Source organism: Vipera berus, assembly GCF_964194415.1.
Source record: "Vipera berus genome assembly, chromosome: 1".
Lineage (NCBI taxonomy): Eukaryota > Metazoa > Chordata > Lepidosauria > Squamata > Viperidae > Vipera > Vipera berus.
Window position 1 is genome coordinate 147,681,777 of NC_138202.1, and position 19,657 is coordinate 147,701,433.

General features: G+C 38.8%; 1 protein-coding gene across 3 annotated transcripts in view; it reads right to left on the reverse strand.

Annotated features, from left to right (window-relative positions):
• Positions 1-430: 430 nt before the first annotated feature.
• CACNB4 (calcium voltage-gated channel auxiliary subunit beta 4) overlaps positions 431-19,657 on the reverse strand; it is a 79,324-nt gene continuing 60,097 nt past the window's right edge. For 2 of the 3 annotated variants that reach the window (XR_014024486.1, XR_014024487.1), the window contains 6 exons: positions 15,176-15,285; positions 13,934-14,085; positions 10,588-10,683; positions 5,808-5,993; positions 4,688-4,753; positions 3,030-3,184 (listed from right to left, as the gene is read on the reverse strand). Coding sequence is in view for 1 of the 3 variants with exons in the window: in XM_081312676.1 (XP_081168802.1) it covers positions 2,924-3,184; positions 5,808-5,993; positions 10,588-10,683; positions 13,934-14,085; positions 15,176-15,285 (805 nt within the window). In the remaining 2 variants the exon portion in view is untranslated. Of the gene's footprint in view, positions 3,185-4,687; positions 4,754-5,807; positions 5,994-10,587; positions 10,684-13,933; positions 14,086-15,175; positions 15,286-19,657 lie in introns of all 3 variants that reach the window. The other variant, XM_081312676.1, reaches the window with a different exon arrangement.

Here is a 19,657-nt window from a genome sequence, read left to right on the forward strand (position 1 = left end):
CTACAACAAGCTCACTGCTTTTGTGTTCATTCTTACAGAGCATGTAATACTATGGTAGGAAATGAACCTTTTGTCTGGCCAACTTAGATACGTCTTCCTTGCTGGTTCTGACAGCCCTTTCCACCTTAACTACAAACAACTAAGGGCAGTGCAGCTCCAACAGCCCATTGACTGTCTCTAAGCAGATTTGTGCTGGAGTGCTGGTCTCCATTATGAGGTAACATTCATGACCTGAGATTTGATGGATCAAATACAAAAATGTCTATTTCGCAAGTATCCAGTATGTAATGGGAAACGCATATACCACTTTTCAATTTCCTAATGTTTGAAGAGTTCCTCAGAGCCTCAAAATCAATTAACATCATGTATGATTTGGCATTCTGCGTGCTAAAATGAAGGCCTCTGATATGTGATAAACCTCATGCCCTATCCTTTGATGGTTAAATATGAGTATTTCTGTTCCAGTTACCTGAGTGCCTTATGATGTGTATATATGTAAAGTATTTCTGGAGAGCAGTGTGCTCATTTGAGGAAAAAAATATATAAATAGCCCCCTATGCCACGCTTCAATTCTTTAACTGTCTAAACATACCTTAAATTTAGTGGGAAAAGGTAGAGAAGCGTCCTATCCAATTCTTTCATTTACTCTATACTAGCAATCAGGTATATCAGTTATACGGACATTATTTTATCTTTGTCAAATTAATGTAACCTTGGTTCATTTCACATTATTGGCACAGCCCCTTCTTAATATAGCTATTTGTGCACTTTTTCCTTGAATCAAACTCTTTAAGCAATTTGTTTAGAGCTCACTCATATGTTCTGCTCCCAGTACTTCAATCTTGCCTACTTTTTTAAAAAAATCTGTTCCTCAAACAGCCATTCTTATGCAGAAATATAAGCGTTAAAATCTTGTATTAAAATATATTGGTCAGAAGGTTCTCTCTCTGTATTCCTTACTATTATTACATTATTAAAAGCACTGTGGAAAACAAACATCAGGCTTGCCACTTTGAGAACAATCTGAGATGTGAAGTGTACATTAGGTTGTGTGATGCTACGTTTTCTGACATTTCTAGACCTGACGTTCTTTTTACTGACCAAGGAGCTCCTAAACATCTCCTTAGGGATGTCTTTATGAAGTTCTGGCACACCAGAGTTTTTCCATCCTTTTCAATAAGCACACACCCTATGCATACACACGGCTGCATGTGGTCAGTGCTGCTTTTTCACTCCAGGAAAGAAGGAGAATCAGGAAGTCCAGATAAGGGCTGCAGCACATTCGAGATCAGGATCCTGGTGGAAGGCCAACAAAGCATAATTGTCATGGTTATACTACTTTTGATGGAAAAGGTTAAGGAAGTTTGGGGGATATAATTTTCAGACTAGGAAAATAGTACATCTCATTCCATAACACAATAAAGACAGCAGGTCATCATGGTTCAGGAATTCACATGCCAAATAAGCCCTCGAGACTTTGGGGATGCCTTATCATAATACTGCTCCTCTTGTGCTTTGGCTGGATTAAATCTCTTTCTTGACTATAAAGCAGTGTGAATGATGTCACGTTATTCTTTTCCTGTGAAACACATTCAACTTTGAATACGTTTAACGCACAGAATAAAATCCAAATATAAACACCTCTTTTTAACTATTTGCAAGGTCAATATTATTATTATTATTATTATTTTGACAAACCAGGACACTAGATAAGATAGGATTCTTGTGCCTGTTTTCATCCTTCTGCAAATCGTCTAGCCGAACCGGACTTTTCTTGTTAAGGCAAAGCCGAAAGCTCTAATCTCATCTTTAGTGCTAAGGTATAAGGAACAGGAGAGAAGTTATGCCTTTCCTAGTTCTCATACACTTAGATCTCTTACACAACCTGGGTGTGCCATCACAGACTTGGAACGTGCAGAAGACCTTTCATGCATAAAGCTGTACACACCAAAAGCACTGTTCACACCTTCCAGGTTCATTGAGTGAAACTCCACTTCATCTGTGCTGCAGGACATGCATTCATTTCCACCCAATTTTCAAAACATGCCTCTTTACCTCTAGTTTATTTCAAGTTGCTGAAATAGCTTCATATGATCTAGCAAATGCAAAAAAAATGTCAATGCGATACAGGTTTGCTGCAATATATAAGCAGGGGAGAGACAAAAACTCCATTGATTTTTTTTAAATGGAAAGGATTCAAGCTTTTCCATTCATTCATTATTTTTGGCACAATTGACTGCTTACATTTGGTAGTCTGAAATAAATACATTAATATTATTTATTCTAACCGTATCTATAGCTATATATAAATTCACCTTCCAGTAGACAAGTACTAGAGATTTTTTTAAAATATTTTTTTTTGCTTATAACGATTTTGTAATTTACTTTCTCCTCATTTTATTTAACTTTTTTTTTCCACTGACTGCAACATGCTCAGGTTGACTTTCCAGTCAATTTCACCCAAATTCCAACAGGAATTGGTTTATAAATTGGTTCCAACTGGAACTGGTCATTTGGAATTTCCGTAACAGGAAATTATCATATGTGCGTTTCAACAGGTATTCTACGTTACAAATTGATGTGTCTAATTATAACTAATGGAGAGAAAAGATAAAGAGTTTGAAATGAAACGTTACATGGGAAAGAAAACACATCTAAGTGTTTGGGCAAACTCGTTTCTTTCTAAATGGAAAGGGCATTATCTATCTCAGTGTTTCTCTACCTCAACAACTTTAAGATGAGTGGACTTCGCCTTAAATTCTTAAATTTGCTGATGTCGAGAAACACTGATCTATCCTCTTTTGCCCTTCTAGAGCACGAAATGACAGCAGCCTGTAAGCATCAAGATGCTTTGTTTGGCCTAGCTATGTTACAACAGCAGGTGGCCAACCGATGAATACCATTTGCCCCCAGGTTTGTCAATTCAAAGCCTCTGTCGGGAATCATGGCTATATCCTCCAGGAGACCCCCGGTTTCTCTGAGGTTTGTATGAGTCTTGATACGAATCAGAGTACTCTTCTTCCACCAGAGGGTAGTGATCTCGGCTGTGTTGGGAACTGGAAGACAAGCGGTTCCTGCTCTTCCGAGCTCTTTCGCTGTGGTAATTTTCATCCGAGGTCATTAGACTTCGTCGTTCAACTGGAGAATTCTCTGTAGAATGGTTGCTATGCCTCAGACGTTGGCTCTATAAATAGCAAAACAGTCAAACATTTTTTTAAAAAAAGGGGGGGGGCTGGATGTCATAAGTTTGTGTCACTCTTCTGAATTTGTTGCAAGTTTGTCCTGAAATCGTTCCTTTAGCAGATAAGCCAGCTGCTATTTAATATATTTAAGCTCACCATCTGCTTTCAAAAGCTGAGGTAAGAAAACAGCAGAATGTGGTGCCTTGATTTAATTTAAAATACTTGGCAATGAGAATGAAAGAATCACATCTCAGGTATACTTCCTGATGAAAAATTTAAAAGCCATCTTTTAAAATTTCAAAATGAGGCCTACCCTGAACAAACCCTTAAAACAGCTTCTGTTGATGTTCTAAATTCATCTGCTTTTCTTTCCATGCTTTATAGAAGATCTGAAATATTTCACTGCTCAACTCCTGCCCTGTATTACTTAACTTACCTTCACCTATAATTTTTGCTCTATCTACACTGGATGAATTGATATTTACATCTCTTAATAGTGGATTATGAATAACTTCCTTATCTCCAAATTCTTCAAGTCAAAGGTATAATCCCTGAGTGAGGGCTGCAATATATCACTGCTACTTTCTTCTGTTTGCTGAGAATTCTAGAATTAAGTAGGTGACAGATAAGCAAAGCAATCTTGTTTCCCATCTACTAAAATCTGGAGTAACTACAATGGCTAGTACTAGCCCCCAGATAACCTGCAGAAACTGTAGGCATGTTTAATATGATTTGCAAGCTGGCCCAAAGGTTCTTATTATTTAGTATACAAACTAAGACTCACTGCCCTATATTGAAAAACATATATATGGTCCTAAATGTGATATAGTTGATCAGCATCTCTGCAAGAAGTTGCAAGCTTAAAAAGCCTAGGTCAAGGCCTTCATGAGATAGTATGAAACAGCCTTTGTAAACCGACCAAGATCTAAAATTCATTCCTCGGGAAAACAGATTAACAAGTGAATGGAACTGGGGTAAGTGTGGGGATTGTGCTAATGCCATCTAAGTGAGTTTGCTCTGTCTACTTCATTTGCCCTTGCTTAGGATCAAAGTTCAAAAGAAGGGACTGACCGACACAAACGAGATGGAAAATGAAAATTTTCACAGTTAAAAAAAAAGCATGTTTCCACAAACTGTTGCTTGCACAGTCAGCCACTCACTAAGCGGAAACAACGGTACGTGTAGAACTTGGCCTTAAAATATTACACATAAATTCAAAAGTTAAATACCTTCTTCTGCATCCATGCAGTGACAGAAAAAAACAGAGCACTTAGATAGTGAATGAGTATATTAAAAGCCATCATTTTGATCAGCAGATTGAGTTTGGGGATTTGCTTAATTCTCCAACTAACACACAGACTATGGGAAGTGTAACATGTTGTAAAAGCCAGACACTGTGCTGAGCTGTTTAACAACACTGGCATCGTGCATTCTCTTGTGCACTTACAAACATAGACAACTTGAACTGATAAGACATTTTCCCCCCAACTTAGTAAAACACGTACTTCTGATTAAGGACTATTTACATGCCACGTTTGAAGTGTCAAAGGCCCGCCGTTTTTGAGCTATCCCTGTGGAAAAAAATGTTCAGAATCTTTTTATAATTGGAATAATATTTTATTAATCATTAAAAAAAATCAGAACAGATGAACCAATTTTTCTGAACTGTTACCTCAAAGAAGAAATGAGGCAAACTAGACTAGAGGCAGGGCATTAGCATCATTTTAATACACAGGTTTTGTGAGCTGATCAACCTGGAGAAAATCCTGAAACCAATTTATTTGGAACAACTGTAACAATTGGTGGCACATATCTGACATGTTTATCTTTTTAAGAATTTTTTGCGCAGCAGGTTTTTTTCATGATAAAAAGGGAGAGTCTGGTTATGTTCCATCCATCCCCTTTGATTTACGTACAACAATCTTAATGTTACTCATATTCTATTTGTATTAAACAAAACTTACCAGAATTAAAGATCAACCAAAGTAGCTATGTTTTATTTTTCTTAGCTAATAAGATCAGTAAGACCAATGCACATATCCGTGCATTACCAGTTGGCTGTGGCATTATAATGACATAGGAGTTGTAGATTGATCACTAAATATTTATATCACTTGTTCATTCTGCTTTTCAAGAGACACATCCAGTCAAGATTCATCATATATTGAGACACTAAATAGTGTTATAGATCTAGAAATATATCCCCCCCACCCCTGAATCCAGTATCATACAAAAGGAATTTACACATCTGCCATATCTGATTGTATTTTGCTAATACTTTCTAGTGAATTAATTGTTCACAGGCAGGCATATTTTCACCCTACTACTTGTATTCCAATGGAACAAACCCACAGAAAGCATCCGAAAGCACTGTGAGGCTCATACAAATTACAAACTACAGGAGATTCCCATTTTTTTCCCAATTATCAAGTGCTTTATACCAATTAATGGAAGTAACCTCATCTTTAATTGAAAATGGGACAGAGTCACTTAGTTCGGTTGGGCAGCTATAGAAATTAAATAAACAAAACCACTGCATGTTTAAAACTCTAGGCACACTGGTTTTCGGCTCCAATACAGGATATGTAAGTGCACACCACCAATGACAAATTCATGGATTCATACCTGTAATCCAGAGATCGCAGTAGGGTAAGGGGATAGTGCAGTGGAGCCTAGATTTCTTCCAAGCAAAGGTGTCATAGGTGTGCTACTGGTAGTGTGTGTAGCACGCCAGTAGGCCTCAAGGTATTCTGCCAAGTGTTCACAAGCATCTTCAAGTTGGTTTTCATCCAGAATAACGTCAAACATTTCCTGTTCAGAAAGTAAGCATTACATTATTATCCAACACAAACTAGGAATGGTGATTTATGATTTCAAATATGAGTAGCAAGTTGGTTAACCTTAATTCACAACCAAATCCGAACCTAACTCTAGATTTCCCATTGCAGCCCCAATGCAGCCTCAAACTGGTAGTCTTCACTTAACGACTGCTCATTCAGCGATTGTTTAAAGTTATGTCATTGCTGAAAAAAGAAATTTATGACCAGATCTTGAACTTGTGGCCATCGTAGGATTCCCCCAACCAAATGATCAGGATTCAGGTACTTGGCAACTGATGCACATTTACAATAGTCACAGTGTCCTGCAGTCATGTTATTGCCATTTGCAACCTTCCCAAACAAGGTAAACGGGAAGGCTAGTGGGAAGTCACAAGTTGTAGTCATGTGATGTCACACTTAAAGACAGCACGTGATTTGATTCATGACCACAGCTTGAACAGATGTCCTAAGTTGGTTATGGCCATGTGAGTCTAGGCAACGCTATGTTTTATATAATACACACACACATAGGAAGTGCAAAGTGCAATACTTGAATGGAATCCAAAAATAATGCCCATCAGTTGTGATGGTTCAAAAAATGGCTGCAAGCAAACATGGTTGCAAGCATTCCTTCAGAGGAATCTATGTACAATTATAAGTTTATGTCTGGCCTTGCTCCATCCTGTTGGAATCCATGCAATATGTATTTATTTTTTTAAAAAAATGTATATGCAACTTGCTTTGCATACATAACATGATGAATGTGAAAAGAGCAGAATCTCCTCTCAGCAGAAGTGAGGTTAGCTCCATCCCTCTTAACATTATGCAGGTACGCCAAGACCTTGCTATGTTCTCAGGCCTGAGGGTCCAAGGGGAGCAGGGAGATCTTACCCTGGCTCCTCTACTGTGGCTAATATCATCCCTCTCTTGTTTCATGTGGGATTTTTTAAGGTAGTTTTTTTAAAAAAAATAATGGTGTTTTTTAATTGTATTTATTCCTTTCCTTTTTTAATCAAGTACTGCATGGTGTCCAGAGTCACACTGTCTTGTGAGATGGGCGTCTATACAAGTAAGATAAGAGCCGTGGTGGCGCAGTGGTTAGAATGCAGTATTGCAGGCTAACTCTGCCCACACACCAGGAGTTCGAAAATCCTCAAGGTTGACTCAGCCTTCCATCCTTCCGAGGTCGGTAAAATGAGGATCCAGATTGTTGGGGGCAACAGGCTGACTGTGTAAAACCGCTTAGAGAGAGCTGTGAAGCACTGTGAAGCGGCATATAAGTCTAAGTGCTATTGCTATAATATTCAAGTGCATTTCTATTGTTGATATGGTGCCATACTAATACAGAAACCTTTCACTCAGTTCTCATCTGGTTGGCGTAACATCTGAGGATTCAGGACCTTTAAAAAGGGGGCAGAGACAGCTCCTGTTTTTAGTATTTCCTATGTTTGTGTAGCTTGCAGTCCCAAAAATGCAGGTAAGAAAGAGCTTTGTTATCCTCTTCTTTTGGGTTCTAGGGTCTTTGTTCTTTTTCCTAGCACAATCTCAGGGTTTTGGAGGTCTAGGTGGCAGGCCATTTAACTATGCTTTCTTAAAGCAACCATGCAAATAACTGTATGTTGTTCTGTGAAAGAAAGAAGCTTGGATCCAAGAATAAAACACCTTCTGCTCACAGAAGGGCTGTTTGTTTCAAACCTAACAGAAAAGTATTCCATGATATCTGTGTTATGCAATCCACTGAAAACGTTTCCAATTTCTGTGGATTAGCCTCATATGTCAAACTCTTTATCCCTTTATTCACCTGGATCCTTATAGTGTAACCCATTTTTTTCTCCTCTGGTGTTCTCCATATCTGTGCAGACTACAACTCCCAGAATTCCTGACCCAAACCTTTCACCAACAACAAATTAGGAAAGCTTGCAGTCTCCAAACATGTGGAGCTTACCAAATTATGGAAGACAGTTATAACTCTATCCTTGATATACTGTCACATTTTTTCAGATAGAAGTCTTCCATATGCCCTGGAGCGAGAATTTACACAGCCAAATTAATAGTTAATCTTCCAGTAACAATTAGAACTCTGAAAGAAAATGTTGGCAACAGAAACGAGCTTTGTAATAGCTGTTTTAGAATAACAGCTGATATCTTTTATAATGTGCAAGATAAAAGAATGAGGACATTTAGAGTACAGTATAACAAAAGTGTTATGCTGTTTTTAAAAACTCTTTCTTTACACAACTCCTACATCAGGACATTGTGTGTAATAAATGCTGATGCTTACAGCATTTGCATAATAAGAGCTGATCTTAGCATCAGCATATACTGCCACTATGAAAAATTCATAAGGATTTGGAGCTGATAAATGATTCTTAATTATTAATATTCTACTTCAGAATCTAGGTTTGCAATGTAAATTAATGAAGTTAAAACCCTTGTGCTGTATGTTAAACGTATCCTCTGTTCACAAGCATAGACAAACTTGCCATATATAAAGAAAGAAATTTGGTATATAATGTACTGTATAGATCAGTAACGGCGAACCTTTTAAACACCGAGTGCCAAACCCTCCCCGCCCACCTGCACAGCCACCTACCACCTCCACGGCCCGCCACAGATCGCCCAGGTGGCCCTGTAGTGCCATGGCAGCCACGCCCTCCGCCCGCAGCATCATCTGTGCACGAGTCTTGTCCCCACTGCCCAGCTGCCATGTCCTTGGCTGCGCTGTTCCATGCGGGCCATGCCTGGGGGCGACTCTCCTCCAGGGGGGCTACTGGTGAGGAGGGGGCCTCAGGGGGCAACAGCATGCATGCCCACAGAGAGGGCTCTGCGTGTCGCCTCTGGCACGTGTGCCATAGGTTCGCCACCACTGGTAAACAGATTCAAAAACCAATATTCTCAATGGATCTGGTATGTGGAAAGGAAACTATGAGTCAATAATTAACTACAGGTAGTTCTTGACTTATGACCACAACTGTGATTAGAACATCCATCACTACGCAATAAGGTCCTTAAACAAGTTGCCCCCGATTTTATGACTCTTTTGCTGAAGTCATTAAGCAAAGCACACGGTTGTTAAACAAATGCAGCTTCCCCCATTGAATTTCTTTCTTGGAAGCCCACTAAAAAGAATGCAAATGGTGATCACATGACCCCAGGATGCCGCAACTGTTGTAAATTATTGTTGGTTGCCAAGCACCTGAATTTTGATCATGTAACTGTAAGGACACTATGACAATCTTGGGGGTGAGGACTGGTTGTTAAGTGATTTTTTTTAGCAGTGTCATAACTTTGAACAATCGTTAAATGGACAGTATGTACTGTTTTAATCTGGAAAGGGGGAAATCAATGAACAAATAATATCAACTGGGAAAATCAGTGTAGGAGATAAGTTTCTTTAAAAACTCTCTAAAGACTGATTGTTGATTTCAGCAGTTCCCAAAGATTTTACCTATGAGTTCCTGAGCAATGTTGGCTTTCAATCCTGTTGTGAATAAAACTACAAGACAAAAATAGAGATGCTCATGGTTTCATGGAAACCTTGTTGCTCACTCAGAGCATACACATCTGCTGTTTTTTTTTCAAACAACATGTATATTATTGTTATTAACATAACATAGTATTATGAGCCGTGGTGGCGCAATGGTTAGAATGCAGTACTGCAGGCTAATTCTGGTAATTGCCAACAGTTTGGCAGTTCGATTCCCACCGGCTCAAGGTTGAGTCAGCCTGCCATCCTTCCGAGGTCAGTAAAATGAGGACCCAGATTGCTGGGGGCAATATGCTGACTCTGTAAACTGCTTAGGGAGGGCTGTAAAGCACTGTGAAGCGGTATGTAAGTCTAAGTGCTATTGCTATTGCTATTATTTATTAATTTTTTTATGCCACCCGTCTCCCCTACAAGGTGATTCTGGGTGGCTTACAAGTTATGAAACAAGTAAAAAAATAATTAAAACTACACAGATTAAAGTATTACTATAAACTGTACCAAGAACCAAACTAAGAGAGTTAAGGTTTACGGGTAAAGCCACCTTACTTTTCATCTGTCTCTCTTCTGCATTAGTAATTCAGATGGTTTCATTACATTCAAATAGTTTTGTGTATGCTCACACAATATAATGAGAAGCACAGTTAACCGTTTTCATTTTCAGTTTATTAGTTATTAATATTGTTTGAACATCAGGCACTCGTCTTGCCTTGTCTTGCCTTTCATTACAATAAATGCAGAAATCATGGAAAATTGCTTAATAAGGAAAATGTAATGCACTGGACCTCACAGAGGTCTTCCATTTTCCTAGTGCACATTTCTCTGGTGTTGTGGGTAGAAAGGTAGTGAGGCTGTTAAAGAAACAAACAGTAAGTACAATTGCCAGCATGCCCTGGCAGTGATTTTGGGATGTAGATGGAAAGAGGAGAGCATCTTTGCCAATGATTAGCTGTCCTTTATACCGGTAACACTCTTCTCCAAAAAATAAATTTATTGGGAAATAAAGCAGTGTTACATTAATACAAAAGATTCTGCTATCTCTATCTCTATATTTGTATTTATATTATCTTTATAATTTTAAAAAATGCAGTCCTGAACTTACTGGCGGACACTGTGCAAGTTTATCTGCTGCAACCAGCTGGACGTTTAAATGTTTGCTCTGTGACTTTCCTCTTGACTTGATCAGTCGCTGTAAAACCTGAAAAGACAACGCAAAGCAAGTCAGGTTGTTTCATGGCTGTCAAACTGTTTTTTAATGACATGATACTTTGCATTTTATGCTTCACCTATTAAAACTTGAAAGCTTGCTGCGCCTCTATATAAGTTTGTCCTCCTTTGCTAGAATTCTCAATGTTGTTGCTGAATCTTTGTACGTTACGGTCAAATTAAGCCTGGGTTACTCCTGCACCAGGGGAACGGATCCTCTTGGAACATGGTGTCTACAAAAACCACTGGCTGAACTCTTATCTAGGCCTAGACTAGTATTTATTAGTATTTAGTTTAAGAGCAAAAACCAGGTGCTTTGCAAAATACCAAAATAAAATAATTTTATCTATATGATCTGACCTCTACACTTGAATGTGATCAAAGGAACAGCAGAGAAGAAAGAAATGAAACCAACAGGATGATTTCAGACATATTTCACCAAGGAAAGGAATTTGCATTGAAAGTTGAAGGAAAATGAATAGTTGAATGAGTAGCAATGTACATTGTCTTAAGATCAGAAGACAAGACAGTGGAAAATAAGGTCTTCTTTGGGGAAAAAAAACAAACCCAATCCCATAGCATTGTCCACCACAGACCAGAATATTTCCTGAATATCATTTATGGTGGTTTCTAATCAAAGGTATATTTTCTCCACTTTTTACTAAGTCAGTATAAATCAGTCAAGTTCCAAGTACCTCTCAAATTTCTATTTTTAGAGGCACGTCACTTGTGCTCTTTCATGTTCTGTACCAGCCTGCTACCAGCCCTGCAGCAAAAGCAGGGACGACCCCTTTACAAACGGCAAGAGGCTGGAATAAAGCCTGCCAAATTTATTCACATAAAACAAGAGCAAGACAAGACACCAACCATAAAACACGAGCTAAGACGCAGGAACAATCCAAGCGGTTGCCTTCAGCAAACCAGCCCTCCCACACATTCCCTTTAAATACAGTTCAGGGCGTGGCCTCTCTGTGCCTCCTTCCGAGGTGCCCCATTGCCTTCCTCTGTTTACTCCTGACTGACTGCCTCCTGCGTCGGGCGTCCTTGAACAGGGCCAGCTGTGGGTCATCTTCATCCACGCTGTCAGGCTCACACAGCTGGGTCTGCATCGTGACCAGATGAGAGGGGCCTTGCTGGGGGCTCTCATCAAGCTGTCCAATCCCCTCAGCAAGCTCTTCAACACCCCCCTCCTCCTCCTCTGAGTCGTCCGACCCAACTGCCAAACCCACAGGCTGACCCTGAATCACAACATTTCATGATTTGGATTAAATATTGTTCAAGGGCTACTAATTGCTTTGCATTCTTTCTCTAGAACCTAATAATTACTCATGGATTTTCTTTTCTCTATATGCTCATGCCTCCAAAATTCCTGGGCTAATATTGTTTTGAATTCATCATTTTAATGTTGTCTTTCCCTGCCAACAACCTAGATGTTGTAAACAAAGAAATATCAGCTCATAGTTTATGCCCATCATCATCATTAGAGCAGTGGTGGCACAGTGGTTAGAATGCAGCATTCTTCCAACTGCCATCAATTCGATCCTCACCGGCCCAAGGTCGACTCGGCCTTCCATCCTTCTGAGGTCGATAAAATGAGGACCCAGATTGTTGGGGGCAGTATGCGGACTCTGTAAAACCGCTTAGAGAGGGCTGTAAAGCACTGTGAAGCGGTATATAAGTCTAAGTGCTATTGCTATCATGATTCTACTAGAAAAACTATCCTAACCTAAATGCTAATTGGATGTGACGTGCTAAGTAATGTCACAGGCTATAAACCTTGCAGTATTCCTAGAAAACCATGTTACAAAAAGGCAGGAAATAAAAGCCCATGCCGTAGAAAAACAAGAGCAAAGAGGGAAACATAGTAAATAGGAAGCTAAGAAAGAAGCGACCACTTTTGAACCTTCTCCATGAGTATATCCCTAATAGAAATCCAATATAAGAAAGTTTGTCTTTATTCCTTACCAAATTATATGCTTTTTCATTCTAGATCAGAGATACATCACCATCATTTGCAAGGAGAAGGTTTGTTCTCCTCATAAGCAGTCCAAGATTTTATCTAACCATACTTGTTTGTTACCTCTGAAAGATAACAATATTTCACATGTGAAAACAAACTGTGATATTTCCGGTGTTTTGTTTTAGCCAATTAGGGAGCTCCTGAATTTCCTCAGGGATTCTGATTGATCCTTTTCATCTGTTGATTATCTTGGCCCTCACTGTGCAAATTCAAGCAGATCTTCTTAGCGTAATGAAAATTATCTTGTTGGGACAGGCAATGAGCTGAATAGTAAGACAATTGCTAAAGTACATAAGTTAAAATTATTTCATTATTCTTAGTAAAAAAATATTCATTTTAAACCAAGAAAACATTTATATGTAGAGTGTTCTGTGAGCAAGACATGTGTTCAAATATTTCAAATCATATTATTTACAGAATATACGTACAGAGTGAGCCTGAGTTCTGCCAACTTTTTCAGAGTTGGAAGAAAACTACCTCAGCCTGTTGCAAATCTCTGTTTTGTCTGAGCTAAGTTGCCAGCAATATTCTTTCCTTTTTTTCTATTAGCAAATACTGACTTCTAGATTTTTCTGTGTTGTGTTAAGGAAGCACTGTACAAAGCACGCTGACTTTGTAGGAGCTGGGCTTTTCATGAATAAAGAAATCCTAGTCGTCAACCGTACCTCGCTTCTTCGTGTGATTGCTTCATCAGGGGACGGCTTTGATACACTGATGGGGTAGCAGAATAGTCAAATCATTCTACCATTTCAATCTTGTGCCAAACTGATAAAAGGCTACAGAACTAAAGTACGTACTACATGCTGAGCAACCCAGCTCTACTACACAATTTTGATATGCTGCTGGCAAAGCGTGACTCTATCCAGTTCTTTTGAAAAACAGAGGAATAATGGCAGATGAGGCTGACCTGGGACTGGGACAAAGAGTGTCTACATTAATGAGATTCCACTATTACATTACAGAGGTGGATTCTGATCCCGCCTATTATTGTTCACTTGACATCACCTCCAGTGTAATACATGGTGAATGTATTACATGGTAATACATGGTGAATGTAATACATAACAGATTTTACAAATCTTCAGCTGCTCTGGGGTGTTGTCCGTATCTCAATCATGGGCTAGAGATGAGATGCAGGCAACACGCAAGGCACACAGCAAAGAAAAATATTTCTACAAGGACAGGTATGAATGGAGAAAGGCCAAGAGACAAAGAGGCTAACCTTTGGAGATGACACTTTAACATGGACAATAATTGGAGCTAATGATGTCTTAATAAGTTGTGCAGGGTGGTTGATTGTATCTGCGTCTAGAACAACCAACTGCAAGGATCGTGCCAGTTCAAAAATTCGTTCAATCTCACTCTGTACTTCCGCTGAAAAATGAAAAAAAAAAAGAAACAAACAAACAGAAAACATGAGTAACATATTTTGGAACAAACCAAAGTACTTGTATTTACACATAGACACCATTTTAGCTGGACTTGTAATTTCTGACACGGAAGTTTTTGATCTCATCCCTAGTTCTAGATAACTAAAATAAGACACAGCATTCTTTGAAAAGTTCAAAGTCGTATGGAGAGAGAATAAAGCTTGAGAAGTCTCATTCTCTCTCCTTACAACTTTGAACTTCATATACAGTATTTCCACTGTGGAGAAGATCCACCTAATATAGAGACATGCCTTCTAATCACTTTGTATTTAACATCAATAATGCAAAACTGAACTAAGAAAGAAAACAAATAATGAGCTGCAATTATAGGATGGATGATAAAAAAAAGAAAAGTTTTAGCATCTACCTACTTTATCCTGTACCAAACATTACCTCTCCCACTAGCTTCACCTACATGTTAAGTAAAATAGGGAGTGAAGCAACCTTGGTACTGGAGTCCCAGGGGCTCAATCTCTCCTCTCCTGTTATTCCCAATTGAAATGGCTTCCTTAGGGAGGAGCAGAACAACTATAATAAAGTACTCTCAATTCCCAACCCTCATGGTGACACAAAAGAACACCGTGATTGATGACACTAAAGCCCACTAGGAGATCTAGTAGACCAAGGGTCATCCACAAGAATTGTAAATGTGGTTTCCATCCCATGTTCAGGGCTAAAACTGTTGCCCAACAATATAAGCAATCTGACTTTTTCCAGAATCCTTGGTAATGCTGAGCTACCATCTTCCTCTGAAAGGGAAAGTTAGAAAAAGGACAGTTTTTGCCCAAAATTGCTGGTCCAAGGCAGGCCTCTTGAGGACTTGAAGGAGTTAAGGGCTCCCACTGTCTTGATCCAGCTCCTTGTGTCTTCTCTTGGGAGGACCACAGCATGGCAATTCCATGTTTTTGTAACAGAAGATAATACTTCTTCTCCTCCTCCACAAAATGGGGGCACAGGGGCGGCGGGGGGGGAGAGAATAGCTATCACCATGCAAAACTATCGCAATCTATTTCTGGGAAGAAAAAAAAACTTACCTAAACTGGACCTGGTATTTGACCGTTCAATTATTGCCCTTTTGCTTGGATTATTTAAAACAGATCTCTTGGCAAGAGAAATGTCAGCTGTCACTCTAGTTATTGATATCCTACCGAAAAAGGACAGAACAAAATGATTCAAACATGAGTTGTTTGTGAAAAATGTTAGAATTGCCTTTTTACAACACAACGTTCTAAAAGAAGCACTATACTGTACGATCAGGGAGGCAAACAATTCTGCTGAAAAGCAAAGCGATTAAATTTACCGAAAAATGTTTATGAAAAAGCCAGCAGAATAATACTAACAAACCCCATCACCATCAATGCTAACAAGCCTAAAGCAAAACAAAGCGAAGACCATTACTGTTCACCGTTTCTGTATGTAATGTGTCACTTCAATTTAGTTTTAAAATATAATAGCGATATTTACTAATTGTAGAAAGGGACTTCCGGGTGGGGAAAATGAGAAATGACATGCCTACAAACTGTGGAGACAATGCTGAGGGGAAGACTAGTGACCACGTGGTAACCCTGAGGCAGTGGATTTTTTCTGGATAAGGAGAAGCCAGGAAATTGCCCTTGTGCACTTTGGAAGGAAGCTCCTTGTGAGGAGATCTGCAGAGGTTTGCAAGGCTCCTCACAAGTATGACCACTGAGAGCCAAAGAAGAAACATCAGGCTTACAGCTTCAGCAGAACCTATTTAAAGATGTTGTTGTTGTTAGTTGCGAAGTCGTGTCCGACCCATCGCGACCCCATGGACAACGTTCCTCCAGGCCTTCCTGTCCTCTACCATCTTCTGGAGTCCATTTAAGCTCACGCCTACTGCTTCAGTGACTCCATCCAGCCACCTCATTCTCTGTTGTCCCCTTCTTCTCTTGCCCTCAATCTTTCCCAGCATTAGGCTCTTCTCCAGTGAGAAGATATTGGGTTTGCTCAAATCCCCACATTCTAAAGCACATTTTAAACATAACTTTAAAAAAACAACAACAACAACAACCTAGAGAGGTCTTCTGAGCAGAAAAGCATAAGGAGGGTTCCTTTGACCAAGATTAAAGATTAAAACTGAAAGTTAAATAAAAACAAGCAAGGATTTAAAAATATTAAAAAGCAAAAAGCTGGCTAAGAATTTAAAGTAGGGAGACTTAAAATGAACTAAGGAATTCAGTTTGGAATTACCAGTACTTCAAAGTACTGTTGAAATAATTAAATAAATAATGTATAGTTCGGGGGGGGGGGGAAGGATTGTTCAGGTTTGCCAAAGAAAACAATTAGTTTTGTTAAGCAAAGAGATAAAGGGAAAGTTATGAAACATTTTCTGACTGTAAAACTAGAGAGTGCTAAATGGGTCCAAAGAGTTGAGGATACAGAGAAAGCGAAAATAAATAAAGAAAGAAAGAAGAATGGATGGAGGAAAAATGTGTAAAGAGCCTTGGTGGAGCAGTGGGCTGATGCCTCCTTAAGTAACACCAGCTGCCTGCAATTAGTGCAGGTTCGCATCCCACCAGGCTCAAGGTTGACTCAGCCTTCCATCCTTCCGAGGTAGGTAAAATGAGGACCCAGATTGTTGGGGGCAATTAAGCTGACTTTGTAATAATGCTGCTTGGGGTGTGTGTGAAAGCCCTAATAAGCAGGCATATACATAGAATGAAGGCTACTGCTAAGTTTGTAAAAGCCGCCCTGAGTCTTCGGAGAAGGGCGGGATATAAATGTAATAAAAATAAAAAATAAATAAATAAATAAAATAAATAAATAAACAAGGAAGAAAATATTAATTTAAAAAACTGAAGAATCTGTACTGAAGATGAGTGGGGGGGAGGGTTGAATAAAAGATACATAAAAATGAAGAATCTTCAAAGCAAATAAGCACAGAAGCATTAAACCAAGAGATTGAAAAAGATTTTGACAATGTGACAATACTACTTGATTCAAAAGTGAAACAATTCTGTTTGAGATGGACAGCAATTGCAGGACAATCTAGTGAAGGTATTAAAGAGAAGGTTGATAAAACCTTTTAAAAAAATCAATATGGAAGAAGATGTGGATGCAAAAGTGAACCAATGCAAGAAATGAAAAATCAAGAAATGCTCCAAGAAATGTATCAGTGCACCTTGTTAGGAAGAAGCTAAGAGACCAGTTCCTACAACAATATCTCGATATTAAGCAGAGGCTTATTAATGGCAAAATACTGTAGAAGAAAAAAAATATAAGTTTGATCAGGGATAAGATACTAAGCATCTTTTATAAAGTTCTGAAAACCTTTTATGAACCTTTGGCTGAATAGGGACAGAAATGTACTGATGATTTTTAGATTTGCCACATGAAAAGGGCTGGACATGGAAAGAAATGAACTATGTATGCAATTTTAAATGAGAAGTGATACTAAGTTTGTATAAAACTGCTACAAAGATCCAAAGTTGTCTCTTTAATATTTTTCTTATTTTGTGCATTTTTTTCCTTTCCTTTTTTTGAATTTCACTTTCAGTACATTCTGTTATTTTTGTTTTATTAGTTTAAAAATCTTGAATAAAAATTATATAAAGATATTGTATAAAAACGCATCTCTACTATTTAAGATTAAGAAATAAATCCATGTGCATTCTTATTCCACATGTTTATTCTGTAAGGATGGAATCACACCAACAAAAAGAACTTGATGGCAACCTTGTTTTATGTCTTCTCTTTTCACACCATTGTAATGCTAAGTCATTATATGCAAATCCTGCTAGTTACCATATTAATCTACTACAAACAATTAGTATCAGAATTATTCAACAACATCCGTTATTCATTACTGTACTTTTTTACGCCAACACATCACGCTTATCTTCCAAATGTTGGCATGGTGATGGATGGTGATGGATGGATGGACAGATAGATGATAGACAGCTAGATGCATAGATGTGTATCTGTATCATCTGTATCAATGTCTACTGTATTATCTTCCCAGATGTTTTAAATCAGTGCTATCCTGCCTTTGCAAGAAGGGAACTGACACCAAACTGGAGAGATTTTATTTAAAGAAACCTACTAAAGAAGAAGGAAACATTCCAATAAAATGTACAATTAGGCATATTTTCAATTTGTCAGAACATTCTTCTTTAGAGCAGAAAGGGTGAAACCGTCTGGCCTAAGAGAAATCTCTTTCTTTTATGCCAAATAGACACGGCCGATCTTTATGGGTTATGGTGCCCCTCGGTTTTTTTCACGTGTGGTACAAAAAGAAATGAGGAGCAGGGGATTTATTCATAGCAACCCTTGACTTGCCATTGACAGTTACCATGGTTTCCTATAGGAAAACAATGATGCCCAGTTTTCAGTTAAATGCTGCACCAAATGACATCTGTCAGCCAGAATGACGAAATGCTTGCTCTGTGCTTTGTACTTAATATAAACGTTTCTTTCTCATAACCAGGCAACAAGCTTTGGGTAAGTAAGATAATTGAGAGCTCCAGGAGAGGGCAAAGTGAAAGTACTAATGAGCACCACCACCTAAACCAGGCACAATGGCTGAGGAATTCTGGGAGTTGAAGTCCACAAGTCATAAAAGGGCCAAGTTGGAAGACCCCTGCACTAGATGCAACTTGGCTACGATGTACGTGAATATGAATATAAGACACCATTGACTGCAGAGCCAGTCCTTTGAAGTTTACTTTGGATTCTTAGGCAATGTAAGGAACTTGTATTTTCAGATTATAAATTTTCATATTCATAATAAGAACGTGGTGACTTTTTATCAGCAAGAAACTGGGAGGGGATTGGCTGATTTACATAGTATTCCAAACTGTCTTTGAGTCGGGTTCATCCTGCCAGTCCATCTAAATGTATCCTGATCTCTTTTCATAATGAGTCTGTGTTTCTGTGGGATATGTGTATGTGAGAGAGCAAGTGTGGGACAGAAATGAATCTATCAGCACTTCTGTACTACTAGCATTTCTATTCTCCAATCCCTCCCATCTTCAGATCCAGACTCCTAATTGCTGTTAGCTGTTGTAATTTTTTTTTAAAGTTACATGGTGCTAGTATAAAAGAGCTTCTTAATGGGAAATATGTGTGTATCAAACATGAACATGTCTAATGTGCATAAGCATCTGCAACAAACCAAGATTAGGTCAAACAGGCATAGTGCAAGAGGTGATGCCATGACATAGACTCCACCCTTATGTATTTGCATCCTGAAGCCTGGTGTTTGTATCATGAAGTTATGGTGTATGTCTCATCGCTGCTTGCATAGAGGGCCTGTTCCTGCTGGCATCCCAAGTTCATTGTGCTCTTGACATAACCCTGAAGAGAGTAGATTTTCTCATGGACACCGCTGCCTTCTTCCAGGATCTTTTTCTGATGTCTTACTCTTGCCTATAGCCCTGTGGTTTTTGGTGGACTTCCTCTTATCCCAATATTAATCAAGCTCAGTGCTACTTAGCTTCAAAACTCAGACTTTGTTGCTCACAAAGACCCCTTAATCCAGGGGTGCCAAACTGCTG